Genomic DNA, 21032 nt, shown 5'->3' with positions numbered 1-21032 from the left:
AGGCCCATTTGCCTTATTTAAATAATTGTATTAGGTTAATTATATTAGTCTAACGTAATTAAAATTGAATTAGCAACATAATTAACTTTTAAAATATATGAAATTTATTTTTCATGTAATATTTTAAAGTTAATTTTAGAAAAACACTTAGTCAATGATATATTCTAGATAGTTATTTCTAGTACTAATTATTATTTCTAATATTAAATAGGAAAATATCATTGATTGTGAAATTAATTGTTTCATAATTAATTTTGGTACAATCTAAGTTTAGAATATTTTCCTAGTATTAAACTAGAATTAATAATTAAGTTTCCTCTTTACTTAATTATTTATTTCTTGAATTTAATACATTTAATTAAATTGAAAATTTCAATATCTAAGTTGATTTTCATCATGATACTTTAATATTGTTATTTTCATGTTATTTAATTAAAGTTAAAAATTATTTTAAGTTTGGAATCTTATTTCGGAATAACTTAAGTTTGAATAATTTTCAGAATATATTTTATTTTATTTTATTAATCATTTCCCAAAATTTCGAAATTACATTTCTTTAATGTAGAAATTTCGAATTTTATTTGAAAAATAGATTAAAGTTGAAAATTATTTATTTAATTTTGGACCAACTTAAATGTAAAGCCCGCTTAGTTAATTTGGAAATTAGTAGTTGTTTATGTTTAATTATGAAATTATTTATAGCTATTTAAATAATTTATTACTGTTATTTATGGAATTCAGAAATGCATGATTATGTTATCAGTAGTTTTTCATATTTTGCATTTCCGGTGTCCGGTATTTTGGAACTCGGCGTTTGGCTCAGTAGAAATCACAACTTAGTATGTTAGTATTTTGGGGACGGGTTTTAGACATTGGGAATGTCGGGAATGGCCGGGAATTTAGAATTTCCCAAAAATACCCCTTTAGTATGATTTTCATGATTTTATGGTGGAGGGGCAAAATGGTCTTTTTGCCCCATTAATATTTTGTCTTTTGTGACTTTATGAAATGAAAAATAAATGTTATTTTATTTAATTGTTGGCTGATATGTAAGTTGATATGTGGCATTTACTCATCTTTTTCTCTCATTTCAACACTTAGAAAAATAAAATAGAAAATTTTGGAAAAGAACTCTCTCAAGCTCTCTCTCTCTTTTTCAGCCAAGACTTGGCTGCTAGGGCTGGGTTTTTCTCCTCAAATCCTTGTGAATTTCAACTCATCTTTGTGTAATCTTAGCCAAGGTTGGATCACTTATAACTTACCTTGTGTTTTCTTGAATTTTAAGTAAAATTGTTGAAATGCATGCATGATTTTGATACATGGTTGCTGCTGTGATTTTTGTATTAATTTCTGGATTGTAAGCATGTTAATTTGAGGTGATTCAAGCTGTTAGAAATGCATATAGGCTACCTTGTTTCAAGTTTGGTTTCTCTAGCTCAAAAATGTAAATTTTGATGAAATTGTTGGAAATCTGTTGCTGTATTGTTGTTAATGTTTTTGTTTGTTTTCAGAGATTATATTATGCTAGTTTAAGAGGTTTTAAGCTAGTTTGATTGCTGATTAGGTGGTTTTGCTCAAGTTTGAGTTTAGAACTCAAAGCTTGAGCTCCAATGGCATTTTTCATGTTTGAGGTTTCTGGGTTGTTTTGATGCCTTGGATATGTTCTAGGGAAGGTATAGAACAGGTCTGGAAAGTTTGAGGTGATTTGGGGTTGAATTGTGCAAGATATGATTATTTGATGTTGCTGCCTGCGAGGAACCGGAATTCCGGTTGTGCATCCGGAATTCCGGATGGGTGTCCTGAATTTCCCAGAACCGGAATTCCGGTTGGGCAACCGGTCTACCGGTTGGGGAATTTTCAGAAACCCTAGTTTTCCTCGTTTTTATGTTTTAGGGGGTATTGCCATGCTTTTTATCGATAGGGAAACTTTTAGTTCCTAGTTTTAGTCCCCGGGAAGTGATTTAGCGTGTCACTTATAGCGTTGTGATTTTTATGGTTTAGGAGCCAGTAATCCGCCGCTCAGCTTCAGTTCCGGTCGGAGTTGACCGGCACACACTGAATTCGGAATCCGGAGGTAAGATTAGTATAACAAGATGCATATGTAGATTACATGTTTAGCGTGCATGTTGGAAGCCTATTAGATTACATTAGTTGGATGTTGGCTTCGAACCATCCAACCCTGTCACGTCGGTACAGCCGGAGTATGACCAAGAATGGAGTATGACCGGCTTTGACCGATCAGCCGACACTTGGTTGGTGGTTCCGTGCTATTGACGTATCCCGTAGGTACAGGCTGGAGTATGACCAAGAATGAGTATGACCGGCTCGACCGATCGGGAGGATATAGTAACAGGTCAGTACAGCCGGAGTATGACCAAGAATGAGTATGACCGGTTCGACCGATCAGGTTGTTACGTGTCAATAGTACCGTCCCTATGAACGTTCAGAACTCAGTACCATGTTGGACATGGCAGTAGTGGCTCAGTACCATGTTGGACATGGCAGTAGCGGGACTCAGTATCGTGTTGGACACGGCAGTTAGAATTATGTATGAGTATTATTATGCTTTTCTTACTGAGTCTGTCAACTCACAGTTTACGTTTATGTGTAGGTAAAGGCAAGGCTATAGCTGATGGACCGTGAGCGAGCCTATGAGATTGTACATGTCGGGGCGGTTAGGCCTGGAGCGTACGATCCTCGGGACAGCAGGGCTGATTTTTGTAACTGGTCGTTAGACGACTTTTATTTTTATGTAATGGTTAAACAGTTAAATCTTTTTGTAAATGATTTTATAATCGGGATCCCGAGTCTTTTGTAATATGGTTTATAAGTTTAATTAAAAAGCAAAATTTTAATTAATCACGTTTTTCCAAAAACCTCGTTGATTAGCAACGAGCTGCACAGTACGTTTAAAAATCACGTAATACGCCTAAGGTAGTTAGGGTGTTACATTAAATCAGTGACTTTTTCATTTGATGGTTAATTAAAATAAATGAACTAAAATATATTATAATTAGAAATTGGATTAATTAGTCTATGAAAGTCTAGATAGTTATTATCTGTTTTGCTTGAAGTATTTTTCTAGTGTATTTAATTAAATAGAAAATTAATATTTAAGTTAATTTTTTTAATCATGATACTTAAATATTTGAAATTTTTCTTAGATATTTAATTAAATAGGAAAATTATATTTTTTGTTGAAAATTAATTTTTATTAATTAATTTTGGGCCAACATAAAATTAGAGTAATTTTCCAGGATTTATTTTATTTTATTTTAAAGCATTTTCGAAATGCAATATATATTTATAGAAATTAAATTTATGTTGTAAATTAATTTATATTAATTTTGAAACAACTTAAATTGAATAATTTTCTAAATATTTATGGAAATTATTACTAAGATGGAAATAATTCACGTTATTCATATCCATCTAAGTATAATTTATAAATATTAAATTAAAATTTATATTTAGAATTTTTCATTCTAAATTGGAAATTTTAATTAAATAAATATATATTTAAAATAAATGGATTAAAATAAATATTAGAAGAAAATACAACCCTTCATTAAATAATGAGCTTTATTATTATAAGGATATTCGATCTCCATTGTTGGTTTTACATAGCTATTGATTTAGTGAGTAATCCTCCCTAATGGAGGAACGTTCATTAGCAAGTTAGCACCGTTTAATCTCGAAAGATAAGTAATCTTGTAAGTTTTTTATATAGTTTATGACCACCCTAATGGTGGCGACTGTATAAGACTTGCAAGAATATGAAACAATGGTGGAAGCTCATAAGATAGAATAGCCTTGACTCTCGCCTAAACGGGACAACGCGGATTCATATCTTGATCGAATAAAAGGTTGCTAGAATGTTGATCATTTTAGATGAGCTGACAACTCTATTCAATGAATGGTAGCTTTGACTCTCGCCTAAACGGGACACTGATATCATTTTGTTGAAAACCTTGGAAATTATTTAGGATTGTATGTTTTAGTATTTTCACTTGTCATTCCTACTTGCTATATGCTTGATAATTTCTGAATTGTGTATGAATTTGTATTGAACCATGTTATTTTCTGTTATTAAGTTGTAGTTTAATTTCGAATCTTCATTGTTGGTCTAACTTGATTTGTTTTTCTAATGAGATAAATCCTTAATGGATTTTCACCATTAGACTAACATAATAGTGTTAGATCTCGAAAGATAAATATTGTATATGCAACATCTAGTTGTTCATCAATTGATGACACCTCAGACTAGTGTTTTACAATATGAAACAAGAAGATTGTATAAATATGATTACTTTGACTCTCGCTAATCGGAGCATCGTTGGATTCTTATTTAAAACGAAATTATCCTAATTCCTCTTAGCTTATTCATTTCGAATTAGCTTAATGACATATCATTGGATGAATGGTCTATAAATCATATAAAGTCTTATTTTCTCTTAAGAAATTAGATGATGCATATGATTATATTCCCGGAATTCTATCCCTAAATGATATAAATCCTCAATCTTAGATATCTCCTACTTGTATAGGCAAATCATAGAGTTAGATTAGTAGTGGTGGTCCTAGAAAGAATGACTAATTATACAGTTACACTTTCACAAGTGTTTCATAACCATTTTCATGCAATGGATTCAAACTGTATGAGTTTAGTATTCTGTGACCAGAATCCACTTGCACTATTCTAAGAACTCTTTGATGTAACTAAAGTAAGTCATCAAAAGATACAACCACCTTTTATAAATCTATGGCATTTGTATCTTGTTCATAGTGGTTTTGACAAGATCATTCTCTGCAAAGAGTTAATATGCCTATATCCACTGAAAGTAATTTCATCTCATTCGTAGATGGATGTACATTCAGGGGTGGATATGAGTCTTCGTTGTATTCTTAAAACGATCACTCTAGATTTTACCTTATGCAAAAGAAATTTGAAATGTTTGAAAAATTTCATGAATTTCTAGCAATGGTGAAGGTAAGTGGTTAAAGATCTTGCGAACTGATAGGGGTGGAGAAAAAGTTAGTAGATATGCAGTTCAAAGATCATTAATTTGATTTTGAATTATATCCAAACTTACCTCCCCAGAAATTCGAGTTGCATATTGATGATTAGTTACTAGTCGTTGCCTAAATTCTTCTATGGAAATAAAATTTCAGAATGATGCAATGGTTATATACTTAATGTAAATCATTACTAGATTCATGGATGACCTAATGGAAATCTTAAGAAAAGCTAGAACTGCTAACCCTGGTTTGCATGTTTGTTAGCTATTCTAAGTGATTAGGGGTGGAGCATCCCATAGTCATTAGATAAGAAAGTGTTTGTTTAAACAAATACTACTTTTCTAAGAAAATGACTAAGTCTGAAAATAAAGTAGCAAATAAAGGAGATTATTGTTTTCTTGATTCCATAAGTGTTCTATCATCTTATTTGTTACAAGATGATCCCACTGCCTCTGTTGTCTTAACACAACTGAAGAGGGTCTATACCATTTAGTTTTCTTTGACATAGTTCACGGTAACTTGTTGTAGTGGGAGAGTTTCTAGGAGCTCACCTTCTTATAACTTGGAAGACACTAGTGATTAAAATCCATTGTGAGTTTAAACAAGTAATGGATTGTCAAGATAAGAAACTAAGAAGAAAGCCAATAGAACTATGGTTTGATCCATTCACATGGAATAACCTAAAGTTTTCTATTACAAGGACGTGAAAGCAAATTTTCGTTCATAAGTCTATTCAATGGACTTAACAAAACTTCTTGTTCCTAGTATTATAGGTTTGAGTTTATCTAAACCTATGGCTTGTGGTATACCTGGAAATTACTTACTCTAATGCAAGCATGAGATGCTGATGCATTTTCTTTCCAATGGAAATCTATAGAAGCTTCACAACTTCTTAGATATAGATTTGATTTATCTAAGGAAAAGTTTCAACTATTCCAGAAAAGATAAAGCCATGAAAGAATATCTTAAATCAACAGTGAGAGGTCTCAGATATGCTTTAGTATGCCTTAGACCAGACACATGCTGTTGAGTGGGAGTAATGAGTAAGTATAGATTAATCCAGGAGAGGAACATTGGAAGACAATCAAGTAAATCTTAAGATTAAGAAGAGGAACTATATGTTAGTCAATAAGGGTGTTTGTTTGAAACTCTTAGACTACACCACATCAGATTTCGAGACTTGCCTGTGTGCTAGAAAGTCTGCTGATGAGATGGTGATTACTTTGGGGGTGGAGTAGTGATTTTGGAGAAGTGTAAAAACCTATCTGAAATCTCTTGGTCTACCAGAAAGAGACTGAATGTTAAAAGTTGCAGGAAAGATACTTTTTCAGTCTAAGGAAAGTTCTATACATTTGTGGCAGTGTTCCAACTTGCCTTAACTACTAGGGTTACTTCCTGTATAACAAAAGAGTAGTTGCCCAAAAGTATAGAATCCAGTATCCCAAAAGAGTAAACATATAGAGAGGAATTTCACATTATCAAGGATTTTGTGATTAAGGAAGAGTAATGGTGGAGAAGAGGTTGTGTTTAATTAGTGCAAGTGGGAGTTTGTTGGGTTTTATGCCCTAAATAAAACTCATTTCATATAATCAGATTTACTTATTAATAAAGATCAGAAATAGCATTTTATGTTGCATGGTTCACATGATTTATTTCATGATTATAGGTATATAATGTATGAATTAATTTAAAGTCCAGAACATATGAGTTTGTTAAAGATTATAGTGTTGTCAGCACAGTGAAATATAATCTTTATCATATGTTCAAAAGTTGATTCCCTGATTTGTCAGAACACTGGATTTAGACTGACATGGTATAATCAGCGATAGGTATTCTTACACCTTGGAAAAGTGTTATGTCCTTTCCAGGACATTGGCAAAGTTTACCAGTATCGGATGTATGGAGTATACATCGGAAGGGACCAATATTGAACTTTGATTAGATATGTTAAAACTTACCGTAATATCTATTCAATTCAATATCAACTGTTGGTCCTAGATCACATGATCGAAATCCTGATATGGTTAGGCTCAATTTCAAGAGTGTTACTCGTGTTCTTTGATTTGTTAGTTATGCCCAGTATTGTATCAGGGTAATACGTACATTTTGGAAACACGGTAATACAATTGAGTGGGGGAGCGCTAACATAAATATGGAATCTATAGCTTCTATTTGGCAAATAGAAGTAAAGGATGATTTCCTTCGAGCTTAACCAAACGAAGATAAATGGTGGAGATCTCATTTCACTTAGGTGAAATATCATTTATACAGGGTTAAGTGTTTTAAGGATAAAATACATTGTAGGGTGTTACTGTAATTTAATCCCTGTACAGTGTAAATCATCTATATAGAGGATCATTGATCACATTAGGGTTATAACAATGGATAACTAATGACGTGTCTATATCGTGGAACATATAGAACGTTTCTATATGACTGAGAGTGCAATTCCAAGTTCTAAGTGTGGATTCAATGAGGAATTAATAAGTTAGGGAATTTACTTGGTAAATTCGGTTCGACTTATTGGAAGCTCGGTTATATAGACCCATGGTCCCTATACTAGTTGAGGCCATACTGCTTGTAAGACTTAGTTAATTGATTTTAATTAATCAATTATAATTCTAAAAGTTAGACTATGTCTACTTTATGAATTCTCACAGTTTAAGGATGAAATCGTAAAGAAGAGGGTTTCTAGGTTTAATTATTAATTAAGAGACTTTGTATGTCTAATTAATAATTATTTTAAATGACAATATTATTTAATAATCTATTTTAGTTATTAAATAATTAGTTTTGGCATTTAAATGATTAGAATTGGAAAAATGGCATTTTTGGAGAAATAGAAATAGAATTGAGGAAACTGCAAAATCCAAGTGAGGCCCATTTCCTTCTATGGTCGAGCACTCCCTTTGTGTTTCCCAATTATTATTTTTATTTTTTAATTGTCATGTAATTGCTAATCAAAGCCTAGCTATAATAGGAAAGTGGTGAATCACACTAAATAAGGCAGTTAATCAATTACACAGTAAAAGAGGAAACTGTTTTATTTGGAAAGTTGTGCTCTCCCTTCTCCCTATATATAGCAGCCCTTGTTCTCTTCTCTTGATCATCATATGAACCATAAGCCACGAAATTCAAGAGAGAAAAAGAGAGAAAATTTCGAAATCCTTGTGAGATGAGTAGTGCCCACACACATCAAGTGGTATCTCAATCATAGTATGGAAGACTATGGAATTTCTGCATCAAACAAGGAGAAAAGGAGATCCAGGTTCAGATCTTTGTGATGCTCTCCTAGAGAAAGGAATCAAGGGCTAGAGATCTGAACGGAAGGAGTCATATTATTCCGCTGCACCCACTGTAAGGTTTTCTAACTTTATATGTGTTTATTTTCATTGTTTTAGAATTCATATTAGGTTGTTAATCCAACATACTTGTTAGTAAATCTAGATCCTGGTAAAATAATTTCCAACAAGCTTCCCGTCAACAACTTGTTATTTACAGTATTATTTGACTCGGGAGCTACACGTTCATATGTGGCTACAAGAGTGATTGATCTTTTGGGTAGGCCTTGTGATATTTTAGAAAGAGGGTTGGAACCCTAATGCCTAGCGGGGAATTGGTTATCTCTAATAGGCGCATTAGGTCTATGCCAATTAGGATCGAAGATAGGGAATTCAGTACTGATCTCATAGAATTGAAACTAACTGAGTTTGATATTATACTGGGAATGGATTTCCTATCCAAGTATTCGGCCAGTATAGATTGTAGGCGTAAAATGGTGACTTTTCAGCCGGAAGGTGAAGATCCATTTGTTTATGTTGGATCAGTTCAGGGGTCTCGAATCCCGGTTATTTCTGTGCTGAGGGCTAGAGATTTACTATGCGATGGTTGTGTAGGATTTCTAGCGGTGGTAATTGACTCCAGCAGACCTGAAACATTTGGGCCTGAGGTAGTCTAGGTGGTGAAAGATTTTCTTGATGTGTTTCTCGAGGAGTTACCGGGATTGCCGCCACAGCGAGAGATTGACTTTGTAATTGATTTGGCACCTGGAGTCAAACCTGTTTCTAAAGCTCCATATAGGATGGCTCCAGCAGAACTCAAGGAGCTTAAGTTACAACTTCAGGGGATGCTTGACATTGGGTTTATTCGACCCAGTGTATCGCCCTGGGGAGCTCCGGTTCTTTTTGTGAAAAAGAAAGATGGTTCCCTCAGAATGTGTATTGATTATCGGGAACTAAATAAGTTGACGATTAAGAACAAGTACCCGTTGCCCAAGATCGATGATTTGTTCGATCAACTTCAGGGAAAGACAGTGTTTTCGAAGATTGATTTACGGTCTGGTTATCATCAACTTAGAATTCGGGAGGAGGACATACCAAAGACTGCTTTTAGAACCAGATATGGGCACTATGAGTTTCTGGTAATGTCGTTCGGATTGACTAATGCTCCTGCAGCCTTTATGGATCTCATGAATAGGGTATTCAAGGATTTCCTCGATAACTGCGTTATAGTGTTTATCGATGACATTCTTGTATACTCTCAGTCAGAAGAGGAGCACGAGCATCATCTTCGAATGGTGTTACAGCAACTAAGGGATCACAAGCTGTATGCCAAGTTCAAAAAGTGCAAATTCTGGTTGTCTAAGGTGTCCTTTCTAGGTCATATTGTTGGGTAGAATGGAATCATGGTTGATCCAAATAAGATAGAATCAGTGAAGAATTGGTCGAGGCCCAAGTCTGTGACGGAAATTCGAAGTTTTCTCGGGTTAGCAGGGTATTATTGGCGTTTCGTTGAAGGATTTTCTAAACTTTCTATGCCCCTAACCGAATTGACCAAGAAAAATCAGAGATTTGTGTGGTCAGATAAGTGTGAAACAAGCTTTCAGGAGTTGAAGCAACGTTTGATAACAACTCCGGTGTTAGCATTGCCATCAGACCAAGAGAAATTTGTTGTTTATTGTGATGCATCCAGACAGGGTCTGGGATGCGTTCTAATGCAAGCTGACAGAGTCATAGCCTATGTCTCTCGTCAATTGAAGGATTATGAGCAGTGTTACCCAACTCATGATTTAGAGCTTCCTGCTGTACTTTTTGCTTTAACGATATGGCGACATTATCTGTATGGTGAAAAGTGCGAGATTTATACTGATCATAAAAGTCTTAAATACTTTTTCACCCAGAAAGATTTGAATATGAGGCAGAGAAGATGGTTGGAGTTGGTTAAGGACTACGACTGTGAAATTTTATATCACCCCGGGAAAGCCAATGTTGTGGCCGATGCTTTAAGCAGAAAAGTGTTGGGTTTTATGCCCTAAATAAAACTCATTTCAATATAATCAGATTTACTTATTAATATGGATCAGAAATAACATTTAATGTTGCATGGTTCACATGATTTATTTCATTATTATATGCACATAATGTATAAATTCATCTGAAACCCTTTTCACATACTTGATCCTGTTTATTGTGCCGTCAACACATTGGAAAGTAAACATGACTATGTGAATAAAGTTTCCTAGATTTATCAGACATAGGGTTTTACTGATATGATAATCTACAACAGAGTTTACTTGCATTTGGAGAAGTGTTATGTTCTTTCCAGAGCATTGGTTAAAGTAAAGCTCAGGTTGGATGCATGGAGTATGCATCGGAAGGGACCGATATTGAACTTTGACTTAGATTTAATTAAACTTACCGTAAAAATCTATTCAAGTCAATATCGCCTAGTTGATCCTAGATCAAATGATCTTAATCCTGTTATGATTAGGCTCAATCTTGAAAGGCTATTCGTGTTCTTTGATTTGTTAGTTAAGCCTACTTTTAGGTCAGGGTGATACGTACATTTTGGGAACACGGTAGTGCAATTGAGTGGGAGCGCTAGCATAAACATGGAATCTATAGCTTCTATCTGGCGAATAGTAAGCAAAGGATGATCTCCTTCGAGCTTGACCAAACGAAAATAAATGGTGGAGATCTCATTTCACATAAGCTGAAATATCATTTATACGGGGTCAAGTGTTTTAAGGAATAAATACATTGTAGGGTGTAACGGTAATTTAATCCCTTTACAGTGTAGATCATTCATATAAAGGATCATTGATCACATTAGGATTATAACAATGGATAACTAATGATGTGTCTATATGGTGGAACATATAGAGCATTCTATATACTTAGAGTGCAATTCTAAGTTCTATGCATGGATTCAACGAAGAATTAATAAGTTAGTGAATTTTAGTGCTAAATACTTGATCTACTTATTGGAAGCTCGGTTATATAGACCCATGGTCCCCCCACTAGTTGAGATAATATTGCTTGTAAGACTCATGTAATTGGTTTTGATTAATCAATTATAATTCTCAAATTAGACTATGTCTATTTGTGAAATTTTCACTAAGTAAGGGCGAAATTGTAAAGAAAGAGTTTATAGGGGCATATTTGTTAATTATGATACTTTGTATGGTTCAATTAATAAATATGATAAATGACAATATTATTTAATAATTATTTATAGTTATTAAATAGTTAGAATTGGCATTTAAATGGTTGAATTAAGAAATTGGCATTTTTGAGAAAATCAGATACAAAAGGTGTTAAAATTGCAAAATTGCAAAAGCAAGGCCCAATCCATTAAAGGTATGGCCGACCACCTATTGAGTGTATTTTAAGTTGATTTTTTCATTATTTTAATGCCATGTAATTCAAATCTAACCCTAGTGGAATGCTATATAAATAGATAGTGAAGGCTTCAGGAAAAACACTTCTTCTGATTCAGAAAAGCCTAGCCTTCTCTCTCCCTATCTTTGGCTGACCTTTCTCTTTCTCTTTCCCTCTTCAATTTCGAAATCATTAGTGATTAGAGTAGTGCCCACACACATCAAGTGATACCTCAATCATAGTGAGGAAGATCGTGAAGAAAGATCATAAGCAAAGGAGTTTCAGCATCAAAGATTCAGAGAAAGAGATCCAGGTTCAGATATTGATAATGCTCTGCTACAGAAAGGAATCAAGGGCTAGATATCTGAACGGAAGGAGTCATATTATTCTGCTGCACCCAATGTAAGGTTTCTTAAACTTTATATGTGTTTAATTTATCGTTTTAGAAAGTTCTTATTTAGGATGTTAATAAACATACTTGTGAGTAGATCTAAGATCCTAGTAAAATAATTTCCAACAACTGGCCTCAGAGCCATGGTAATTGATTTACTTGCAAGAAATTTGGACTTTAAAACGATTGTTTGTATGTTCTTTGGATGGTATCATGTTGTATTGAGTGTTATTTGATGATTGATTGATGTTTGTATAATTTTCGTGAAAACTAATTGCGATTTTATCTCTGGAATTATTTTTATTGGATAGTATGGAAAAAATTAAGCAAGTTAGCCTTTTACAGAACTTAATTTGGATTTTATTTGAATTAGTTATGATTTTTTGAACATTTGAAAAAATCGGGGCTGTGCTGATATTTTTCCTGCGATCGCAAATCTGTCGGTACAGTTCACAATTTTTTCGTTTTTCTTCAATTTTTCATGCTTTTTCATGGAATTAACTTCCAATTTTTTGTATAGTTTTGTATTTATACTATTACTATTCCTAATTCAGTTCTAATTATCATTTTGAATTAATTTACTATTTTTTAAATTTAATTCAAGATATTAGTGTAATTTGAATTTGAATAGAATTAGTATCTATCTTCTTGCTTAAAAATCTATCTTATTTAAAATTTGATTATATCTTATCTTATTTTAAATTTAAAAGTAAGATATTTATAATCATGTAATTTTTAAATGACATAAGATATTTTGCTAATTTTTTAAATTTTGTTATTTTATTTATTTAAATTACATTTAAAATTTGAAAAAGATATTTATTTATCTTTTCTAATTTTTTATTTAATTTTTATTTATAAAATAACATTTAAAATTTAAAAGTAGTTAGCAAATTTTTGAAATGATATTTAGGTTGGTTGAAACCTAATTTTTTCAAAAATTGTAGGTTTAATTTTAAATTTAAATTTTTTAAAAATTTCGAATTTTTCAAATTTTTTTTTAAATTTTCGATTTTTTTTTATTATTTAATTAATTATTTTCGAAATTAAATACTTAATTTAAAATTAAATAAATCCTACATCCAACTATCCAACTAACCTTGTTGCAGGAGTATGTGTTTTAGCTTATGTGTAAGTTTTCAAAACCTATTATTACTTGATTGCAAATAGCCATGGTTACTTTTTGCCAGATCTAATGATCTGATGGCTCCCTTGGTCAAGATAATAATTTGTAACAGGTATATTTACAATCTTCTTTCATCTGTGTATGACCTAGCAACATGATAGGACCCATCCAAAGTGTGCCTGTGTGAGCCTATGTGTTTAATTTGATTATAGATACATATAGGTTGTTGTTGCTAAAATAAATTATCATAGTTCTTGATAGAATTTTTTTAGGCCCATTTAGTTATTGGGCTTATTCAATTAATAACAGTTGTTCTTATTAAGGTTAAATTCCTCTCTTTTGGGCCTTGTGTGAGAGTTGGGAGCCATAGAAGTGGGTACGACATACTGAACCCAGCACCCCCTCACATGAACCACCCCAATTGTGAAGGCCCATTTGCCTGATTTGAACAACTGTACTAGGTTAATTACACTAGTTTAACCTAATAAAATTGCTTAGCAACATAATTAATTTCATTTATTTTGAAATTAATTTAAGAAAATTATAGTTTAAAGATTTTTTTTTTATTCTAAGCTAAACTATATGTATTTTCTTGTATTTAATTAAATATAGAATTATAACCATCTAGATTCTTTTTGGAACTTAATTTAAATTTTTCATTAAATATTCTTATTTAAGTTGATATTTAGTTATTGTTGACCGAGATTTTCGGCAACTATTAAAATATGATTGTAATGAAGAGCTGTAAGAAAGTGAGATGAAGATTTTTTACGTGGTTGGGGCGTTAATGAGCCTTAGTCCACGAGTCTCTGTTATTAATGGATGTATTTAATACAGATTCTACACTTGAGAGAATGTCTTTCTCTTAAATACAGAGAATGTTCTTGGTGAGTATTTTCTCTCCTTGCTCTTTTGCAAACCAAGATTCTCGACCCCATTAAATGAGCTTTGAGGGGGTATTTATAGTGTTTTGGTGGGGTAATCCCTAGAATTGTTCTTACACATGTATCTGTAAGTATCCATAAAGTTGGGCATTTCCAATGAATATACCATGGGTGATGCATGGTCAAATCCCTAGGTGCTGTAGGGCTTTTATGAAGAATGTCCTTTTTGCCTTGTGATTGACGTGACTCTTCGTAGAGTAGCCGTCGCTAGACTTAAATGATCATTACTGTAGCGCTGCTGTTTGGGGGTTGTGCCGTTAGACTTTATTGCGTGTTACAGTCCCAACACGCTTCCTCCCATGCAGCATTAAATGCGACTTGATTGCTCGGGAGAGACCTGACATATCCCGGAGAGCTTTCACGCTATACTAGCTTCCTGGAGTACCTTGTACTCCGGGTGCCTCCTCCGGGACCTATGCTAACAGCGCTTCCTTGTGGCGCACAAAGACTTAGCAAATGTTTACAAGTTATCTGATCCACGTGTCCCCTCTCGACTGGTCCACGTATTTTGGGCGAATTCTGGAGCAACATTTACCCCCCAAGCCTTGTTTACTTAGTCAAAATAAACCAAGGCTTGTTCAAGTGTCTCCGGTCGACTCCTCGTTTCCCTAGCTCAAGCCTCGAGCGCGTGGGGGCAAATTAAATGATGTCATTTAATGCAGCGATTTGCTTTCTGCAGGAATGTCTCCAGCAGCCTCCTCGGTCTTCTGATACGAACTCGGGGCGCGTGGAGGTGCGTCTGATAATGGCATTAAATGCAGCGATTCGCTTTTGCAGAGGTCGATTCGTTTCACGCCCCATGATTGATGCAGCGCATTAATGGTGTCAGACGGATACTCAAACGTTTCCACCGCCTTAATGGTAGATTGATCTGATCCGTTGATTTTCGGGAATTCGAATCGTGCGTCTCCCCCACCGTGCGATTGGTAGGTGATGACGCCTGTTTCTCATGCGTTTTTGCCTATAAAAGCCACCACCTTTCCTTCATTTCGGTTACTTTCCATTCCTTGCCATTTCTGCTCGAATTTCCCAGAGAGAAAAATTCCTCAAAGTAGCACGAACTGTCTTAATACTTAGACACTTCATTCAGTTTTCCAGTGTTTGACTTCGCCAGTTCTCCTCAACTTTCACCCAACCACATTCAGTACCCCGAGTTCAACGATCTACTGTAAGTTTCTTGCATCCTTAGATAATAACATGCTTACATTTACTTCGTTCGTTTTCTGGGTTCGTACTTAGAGGCTTCTGGGTGTGTGAGTGTTTAAGTTCTTCGAGTTCTGCTTTATGTTTACTGCGTTAGTTGTAGAATCGCCATTATCATGCCCCTGTTGTAGCCATACAGCTTTGTTTGAAGAGGGACATGCATTCTTCGTTTAACAGTTGCTTAGGGCATAGGATGGCTTTTCTCTTTTCTTTTTCTTTTTACAAAACCACTTTCTGCGATTTCACTGCACCTGACACTTGTTCAGGGATTCTCTCCAGAGTTTCTCATGTGACACGTGTCCGGAGGGGGCCTCTTTCCAGCGGTTAGGGGACCCCCACTCCCTTTTTCTTGATTTAGGGTTTGGTATGGGACCTAACTGCTGGACTTTTCTTTTTCCCTTTTTGTTTTTCTCAGAACACAAAATGTCTGCTTCTGGCTCAAAATCTTCGAAGAAGAAAGGGAAAGGTATGGCCACGCTGGAAGAGGTTTCTCTGGGACCCGTTGCCCAGGAGGGGTATAAATCCCGTGCAACTGGTTGGGAAGCGGCCGAGCTTCGATCCACCCTGACTTGTCCTCACCAGCTGGAGAACATTATTACTGTGGCTGGGATCAAACCCTCCACCTCAGGGACCTTCCACCGGCCTCCTCGTGACTCGGAGACGCCTAATCATAACTATGACGGCTTCGGGGCTTGGAGTCAGACCCATTTGATGACCGGTGCCATGCTCCCGCTCCAAGATTACTTTGTTAATTTTCTTGTATTTGTCAGCCTTGCGCCATACCAACTTATTCCTCAAGCTTACCGCCTGCTCTCAGGCTTATTTATTTTTTAGACCGCCCGTGGCTGGGGGTCTCCCAGCCCGGCGGAGATTTTATATTTTTATGAACTTGTATCCGTCCCCAAGAAAGGGGACAAACTTAAGGATGGTTTTTATGGATTCCGGATCCACCCTGCTAGCGAGGTGGTGGTTCCGTATAATAGGCAGACTCACGTTAAGGAGTACCGCCACCGCTTTTTCTTTTCTTCCGGGTTCAGGGCCGTGGACCACCCGGAGCTTCTCACGGAGTGGGTGCGGATCCCACCTTACCAGCGGATGCTTCCCACTCAGGCTTTCCTTCGAAGGGCCCAAGCCTTCGCCTCCTATGACCACACCGATCTTGATGTCGGGGGCCTGGTTACCACGGAGAATTGCAGAAAGGCCAAACTTATCCTTTCTCATCAATCCGTGGATGACTCCAACCTCTCACGGGTCATTTGCCCCAATGTGAGGGCGCCGGTTGCGGAGAAGGCCTTCCGGGACGAGCTCATTGCCACGGCAGAGAAGAAATACCAAGATTATCTCTACCGGAAGGCCCAGGAGAAAGCGTACTCTAAGGCCCAGGCTGCCTCGGGGAGCGGACTTCGCGTGGGGAGTCCGGTGGAGCGAAGGAGCCAAGCCATTGCTGGGAAGTCCGAAGCTAAATTTTTTGACAAGATACTTCAAGAAGAGATTGGGGATCGTTACGCTGTGCGGCCCCTTCGTATTGAAGATTCTTCCGAGAAGCAAACTTCCCGGCCACAGCCTTCGGCTCCCGAACCAAACTCGGGTGCTCCCGGTGCTAGCACCTCCGGTGCCGGCGGTAAGTCTCCCTTGATAATTCGCTATGTTCCTTTCGTTGATGAATACACCAGTCATAGGCCCGTAGGGTTCGACGAGCGTCTTCGTAGATTTAAGATGCCGTTGACCCGGTGGGGGGATCATTTGAAGGAGTTTTACTTTTCGAACTTAGGAGATTACCTAGGTCGGTCCCGGATGGGCTCCGGCCCTCCGGAACCTATTCCCTTAGGTCCATCAGCTTACATAACGTCCAGCTGGTTTCGGCCCTTGGACTGTTATCTCGGAGATGACGCCGCCAGCATTAAAGTACAGGACTTTGCTAGGGCCGAATTAGGAAGTTCGGGTAGGAGTAGCTTATTTGCTGTATCTTGTATAAGCGGTTCCTTGCGGACTTCTAACACTTGCTTATTTTTTTTTTGAAACAGATATCTCCATGGATGCCATCCTGGAACAGCTTGCCGGGGTTCATACTCCCGTGGCTCCTCCGGCCTTCACCTCTTCTCCCCCAGCCCCTTCCTTGAAGGTTTCTTCCAGCGCTCCCCGCGACACTATTGACTTAGTGGATGACGAGGAGGTGCTTCAGGGAGAAGGCCAAGGGAAAGGGTGGGACTTCTCGGAGGAAGCCGTTGAGGGTGCAAGAGAGCCTCAAGCCCTTCCGGAGGTAGCAGAGGAGGACGAGGAGGATCCTGAAGTGGCGCTGATTCACAAGCGTAAGGGTAAGATAGTTGCCCAGGATGAGCCGAAGAGGCCTCGGAGAGCCAACACTCCTGCCCATGGCCTAGACGGCGGGGTCTCCCCGACGGAGGAAAATCCTGCTCCACCCCACATCGAGCTTACCCCGATTCCGGGGGACGAGGTGAGGCAGGAGCTTCGCATAGCCAAACACAACTATGCTATGGATGAGTACTCCCGGGGGCATGCCGAAGTGGAGGCCCTTAGGAGGATTCTGCGAGCTGAGGTTGAGGCGAGCATCAACCACCTGCATCACTGTGATCCGTGGAACCTTAATCTGGACCCCTTACCGGACTGGTTCTGTCGCTCCCTAGGGCCTACCTTGGCTCCCTTTGCGGCGGAGATGACCGGCGAGTTCGCTTCTCAGATCACACGTTGCGCGCCCAAGCAGTTTGCCACTTGCGCTTCCCTGAACTCCATCTTCCAGGTCCAGGACCTCAGCCATTCTCTCACGGTGGTAAGTACGTTGCAATTTTTGCGTTTCCTTTTGTTGTTTGTATTTTGTTTTCCTCTTTTGAGAAATTTTTTCTTATACTTTGTTATGGCTCAGCTTGCTGCTGAGGCTGGCCGCCTCTCCAAGAACATCATAAACCATGGCTTCACTCTGTCCGACTTTGGAGACATGAATGACGTCAGGAAGGTCCTCCAAGACCTCACAGCGGAGAGGCAGATCTACCAGGAGGCTGTCGAGCGCTAGGAGGCAGCGGCCAAGGCCAAGGAAGAGGAGGCCAAACGGAGGGAGGCTCAGGCGGAGGCCATGATCCGGGACGAGGCTCAGCGGAGAGACAGGATGGAGGCCCAGCACCAGGAGGAACTAAGGGCTCAAACCGAGGCTGCTGAGAAGGCCAGGCGAGATCTCCGGGAGGCCAGGGAGGCTTTGGATGAAATGGTCGCCAAGGTGAGATCTCTAGAGGAGACTCACCAGTCGGACATTGAATCCAAGGCCGCTCTAGCTGCGGAGTTGAAGGAGCTTAGGGATTTCAAAGAACAATCCACCAGGAAGGCCAAGAGGGCCGAGCTCGTTTCTCCTGTTTCCTGTGCCCGATGCCCGAAGCGCTTTGATGATGGTGTCTATATGGGTTGGGCCACCAATGATCAGAGTATCAAGCTTACTTTTTATCCCAAACCTGAGGAGATGATTGCCAGATTTCGGGAAAAGAAGAAGAAACTTGATGCCGCGCTTGAGGCACGGATTGGACCTCGTCTTCCTCCGCGGGCTGACTAAGCTGCCATATTATTGACCCAGATTCTACCCATTTCTTTTATAACTTTTTTGTTTGTACATATTTGCTGCTGCCTTAGAACAATTTACATATAGGTGGAAGCTTTCGCTTGAAGGGGAGACAATTATATTTTAAGGCATGTCCCCAGGCCATTTATATGTATATGACCTGCCCTTTGGGCCAGGGTTTTTTTTTTTTTATGCGATCTTTATTTGCCACACTTATATATTTTAACCTGTCCTTTGACTCAGGGTTTTTATACTTATGCTTTTTATTTTTGTGCATACTTTTTGACCTGCCCTTTGGGTCAGGATATTTTACTTAGTTTGTTTTTGTTTGTCCGTGCGGTATACCCTAGTACCCCCTGAGTGGCATAGAAACTTTGTTTTTAAGGCACTCAGTTTTATTTACTATAGAGGAGGTATACATTTGGACGGTACAAACCCTTTGAACAAAATCTAAGTTTAATTCGCTACTGGTAATATTTTCTGAGGTGATCGGCGTTCCACGCTCTTGGGACGGTGGTTCCGTCCATTCTTTTTAGTTTGTAAGTGCCAGAACCGATTTCGTCCTCGATCTCATATGGTCCTTCCCAATTTGGTCCAAGTACCCCTACTCCGGGTTCCTGGGTGGCTGGAAAAACCCTTCTTAGGACCATATCCCCAATAGCGAACTTTCTGTTTTTAACCTTGGAGTTAAAATACTTGGTCACCTTCTTTTGATAAGCAGCCATCCGTATTTGAGACTCATCCCAGAGTTCTTCGACTTGATCCAAAGCCTCTTGGAGCAGTGCCTGATTGGTGGCCGGATCATAAGTCGTCCTCCTATGGGATGGGAATAATGTTTCCACCGGGACCATTACTTCACAACCGTACGCCATTGAGAACGGCGAGTGACCGGTTGTGGTTCTGGGGGTCGTCCGGTAGGCCCACAATACCCTTGGCAATTCTTCAGGCCAGTTATTTTTACAGGCCAGTAGCTTCTTTTTCAAAGTGACCTTTAGGATTTTATTGACTGCTTCCGCCTGGCCGTTTGTTTGAGGCCGGGCTACCGCGGAGAAGCTTTTTACCACTCCGTGTCGGTTGCAAAAGTTAGTAAATTCCTCGCAATCAAATTGCTTTCCATTGTCCGAGACTATTTTGTGAGGCAAGCCGTATCGACATACTATGTTTTTGATAACAAAGTCCAATGCCTTCTTAGCAGTTATTGTCTTCATAGGTTCAGCCTCTGTCCACTTGGTGAAGTAGTCCACTGCCACTATTGCATACTTTACCCCTCCTTTTCCCGTAGGTAGAGACCCGATGAGATCTATTCCCCAGACCGCGAAGGGCCAGGGGCTGGTCATGAAAGTGATCTCATTTGGAGGAGCTCTCGGTATGTTCGCGTACCTTTGGCACGAGTCACACTTTTGGACATAGTCTATACAATCTCTTTTCATTGTTGGCCAGAAGTACCCTTGCCTCAATATTTTCTTTGAGAGGCTGGGTCCTCCCGTATGATCTCCACAGAACCCTTCATGGACCTCTAGCATGATTTGTCTAGCTTCAGGGTCCGATACACACCTTAAATAAGGCATGCTGAGTCCTCTCCGGTAGAGAATGTGGTCCATCATTACATAACGATGAGCTTGATACTGAATCTTTCGAGACAGTGCCCTCTCTTGGGGCAACTCACCTGTGGTTATGTACTTTATGATGGGGACCATCCAGCTGGGTTCTTGCCCAACCGTTTGTGTGGTCTCTTTTATTTTGATGCTTGGCTCTGCCAAGCATTCCACTGGTACTACCCCCAGTTCTTCGATTTCACTGTCCGAGGCTAACTTAGCCAGACAGTCCGCATGAGCATTCTTCTCTCGGGGGATTCTTTCTACTTTGTAGTCCGTGAACTCGTGGAGCAGTTCTCGGACTATTGCTACGTACGCGGCCATCCGTTCGCCGCGAGTTTGGTATTCTCCAGAAACTTGGTTTACGACCATCTGAGAATCACTGTAGACTTCCACTCTCTTGGCTCCTACAGCTTTAGCCAATTTTAGCCCTGCTATCAGGGCCTCATATTCGGCTTCATTATTCGAAGCTGTGAAGTTGAATCGGAGTGCCGCCTGGAGCCGCAATCCAGTAGGTGATATCATAGCCACTC

At 38.2% G+C, this 21032-nt stretch overlaps 1 protein-coding gene across 1 annotated transcript; it reads left to right on the top strand.

Moving 5' to 3' along the window:
• The first annotated feature begins 18067 nt into the window (after positions 1-18067).
• LOC133035730 (uncharacterized) lies at positions 18068-19010 on the top strand. Its single transcript, XM_061111872.1, has 2 exons — positions 18068-18130; positions 18224-19010. Exon 2 carries the CDS (start codon positions 18431-18433, stop codon positions 18896-18898), a length of 468 nt encoding a protein of 155 aa, XP_060967855.1. The 5' UTR covers positions 18068-18130; positions 18224-18430; the 3' UTR covers positions 18899-19010.
• The last annotated feature ends 2022 nt before the right edge of the window (positions 19011-21032 follow it).

This window comes from Cannabis sativa, chromosome 3, assembly GCF_029168945.1.
Source record: "Cannabis sativa cultivar Pink pepper isolate KNU-18-1 chromosome 3, ASM2916894v1, whole genome shotgun sequence".
Taxonomy (NCBI): domain Eukaryota; kingdom Viridiplantae; phylum Streptophyta; class Magnoliopsida; order Rosales; family Cannabaceae; genus Cannabis; species Cannabis sativa.
Note: the sequence above shows the minus strand (reverse complement) of the source record. Positions and strands in the feature narration are given on the sequence as shown.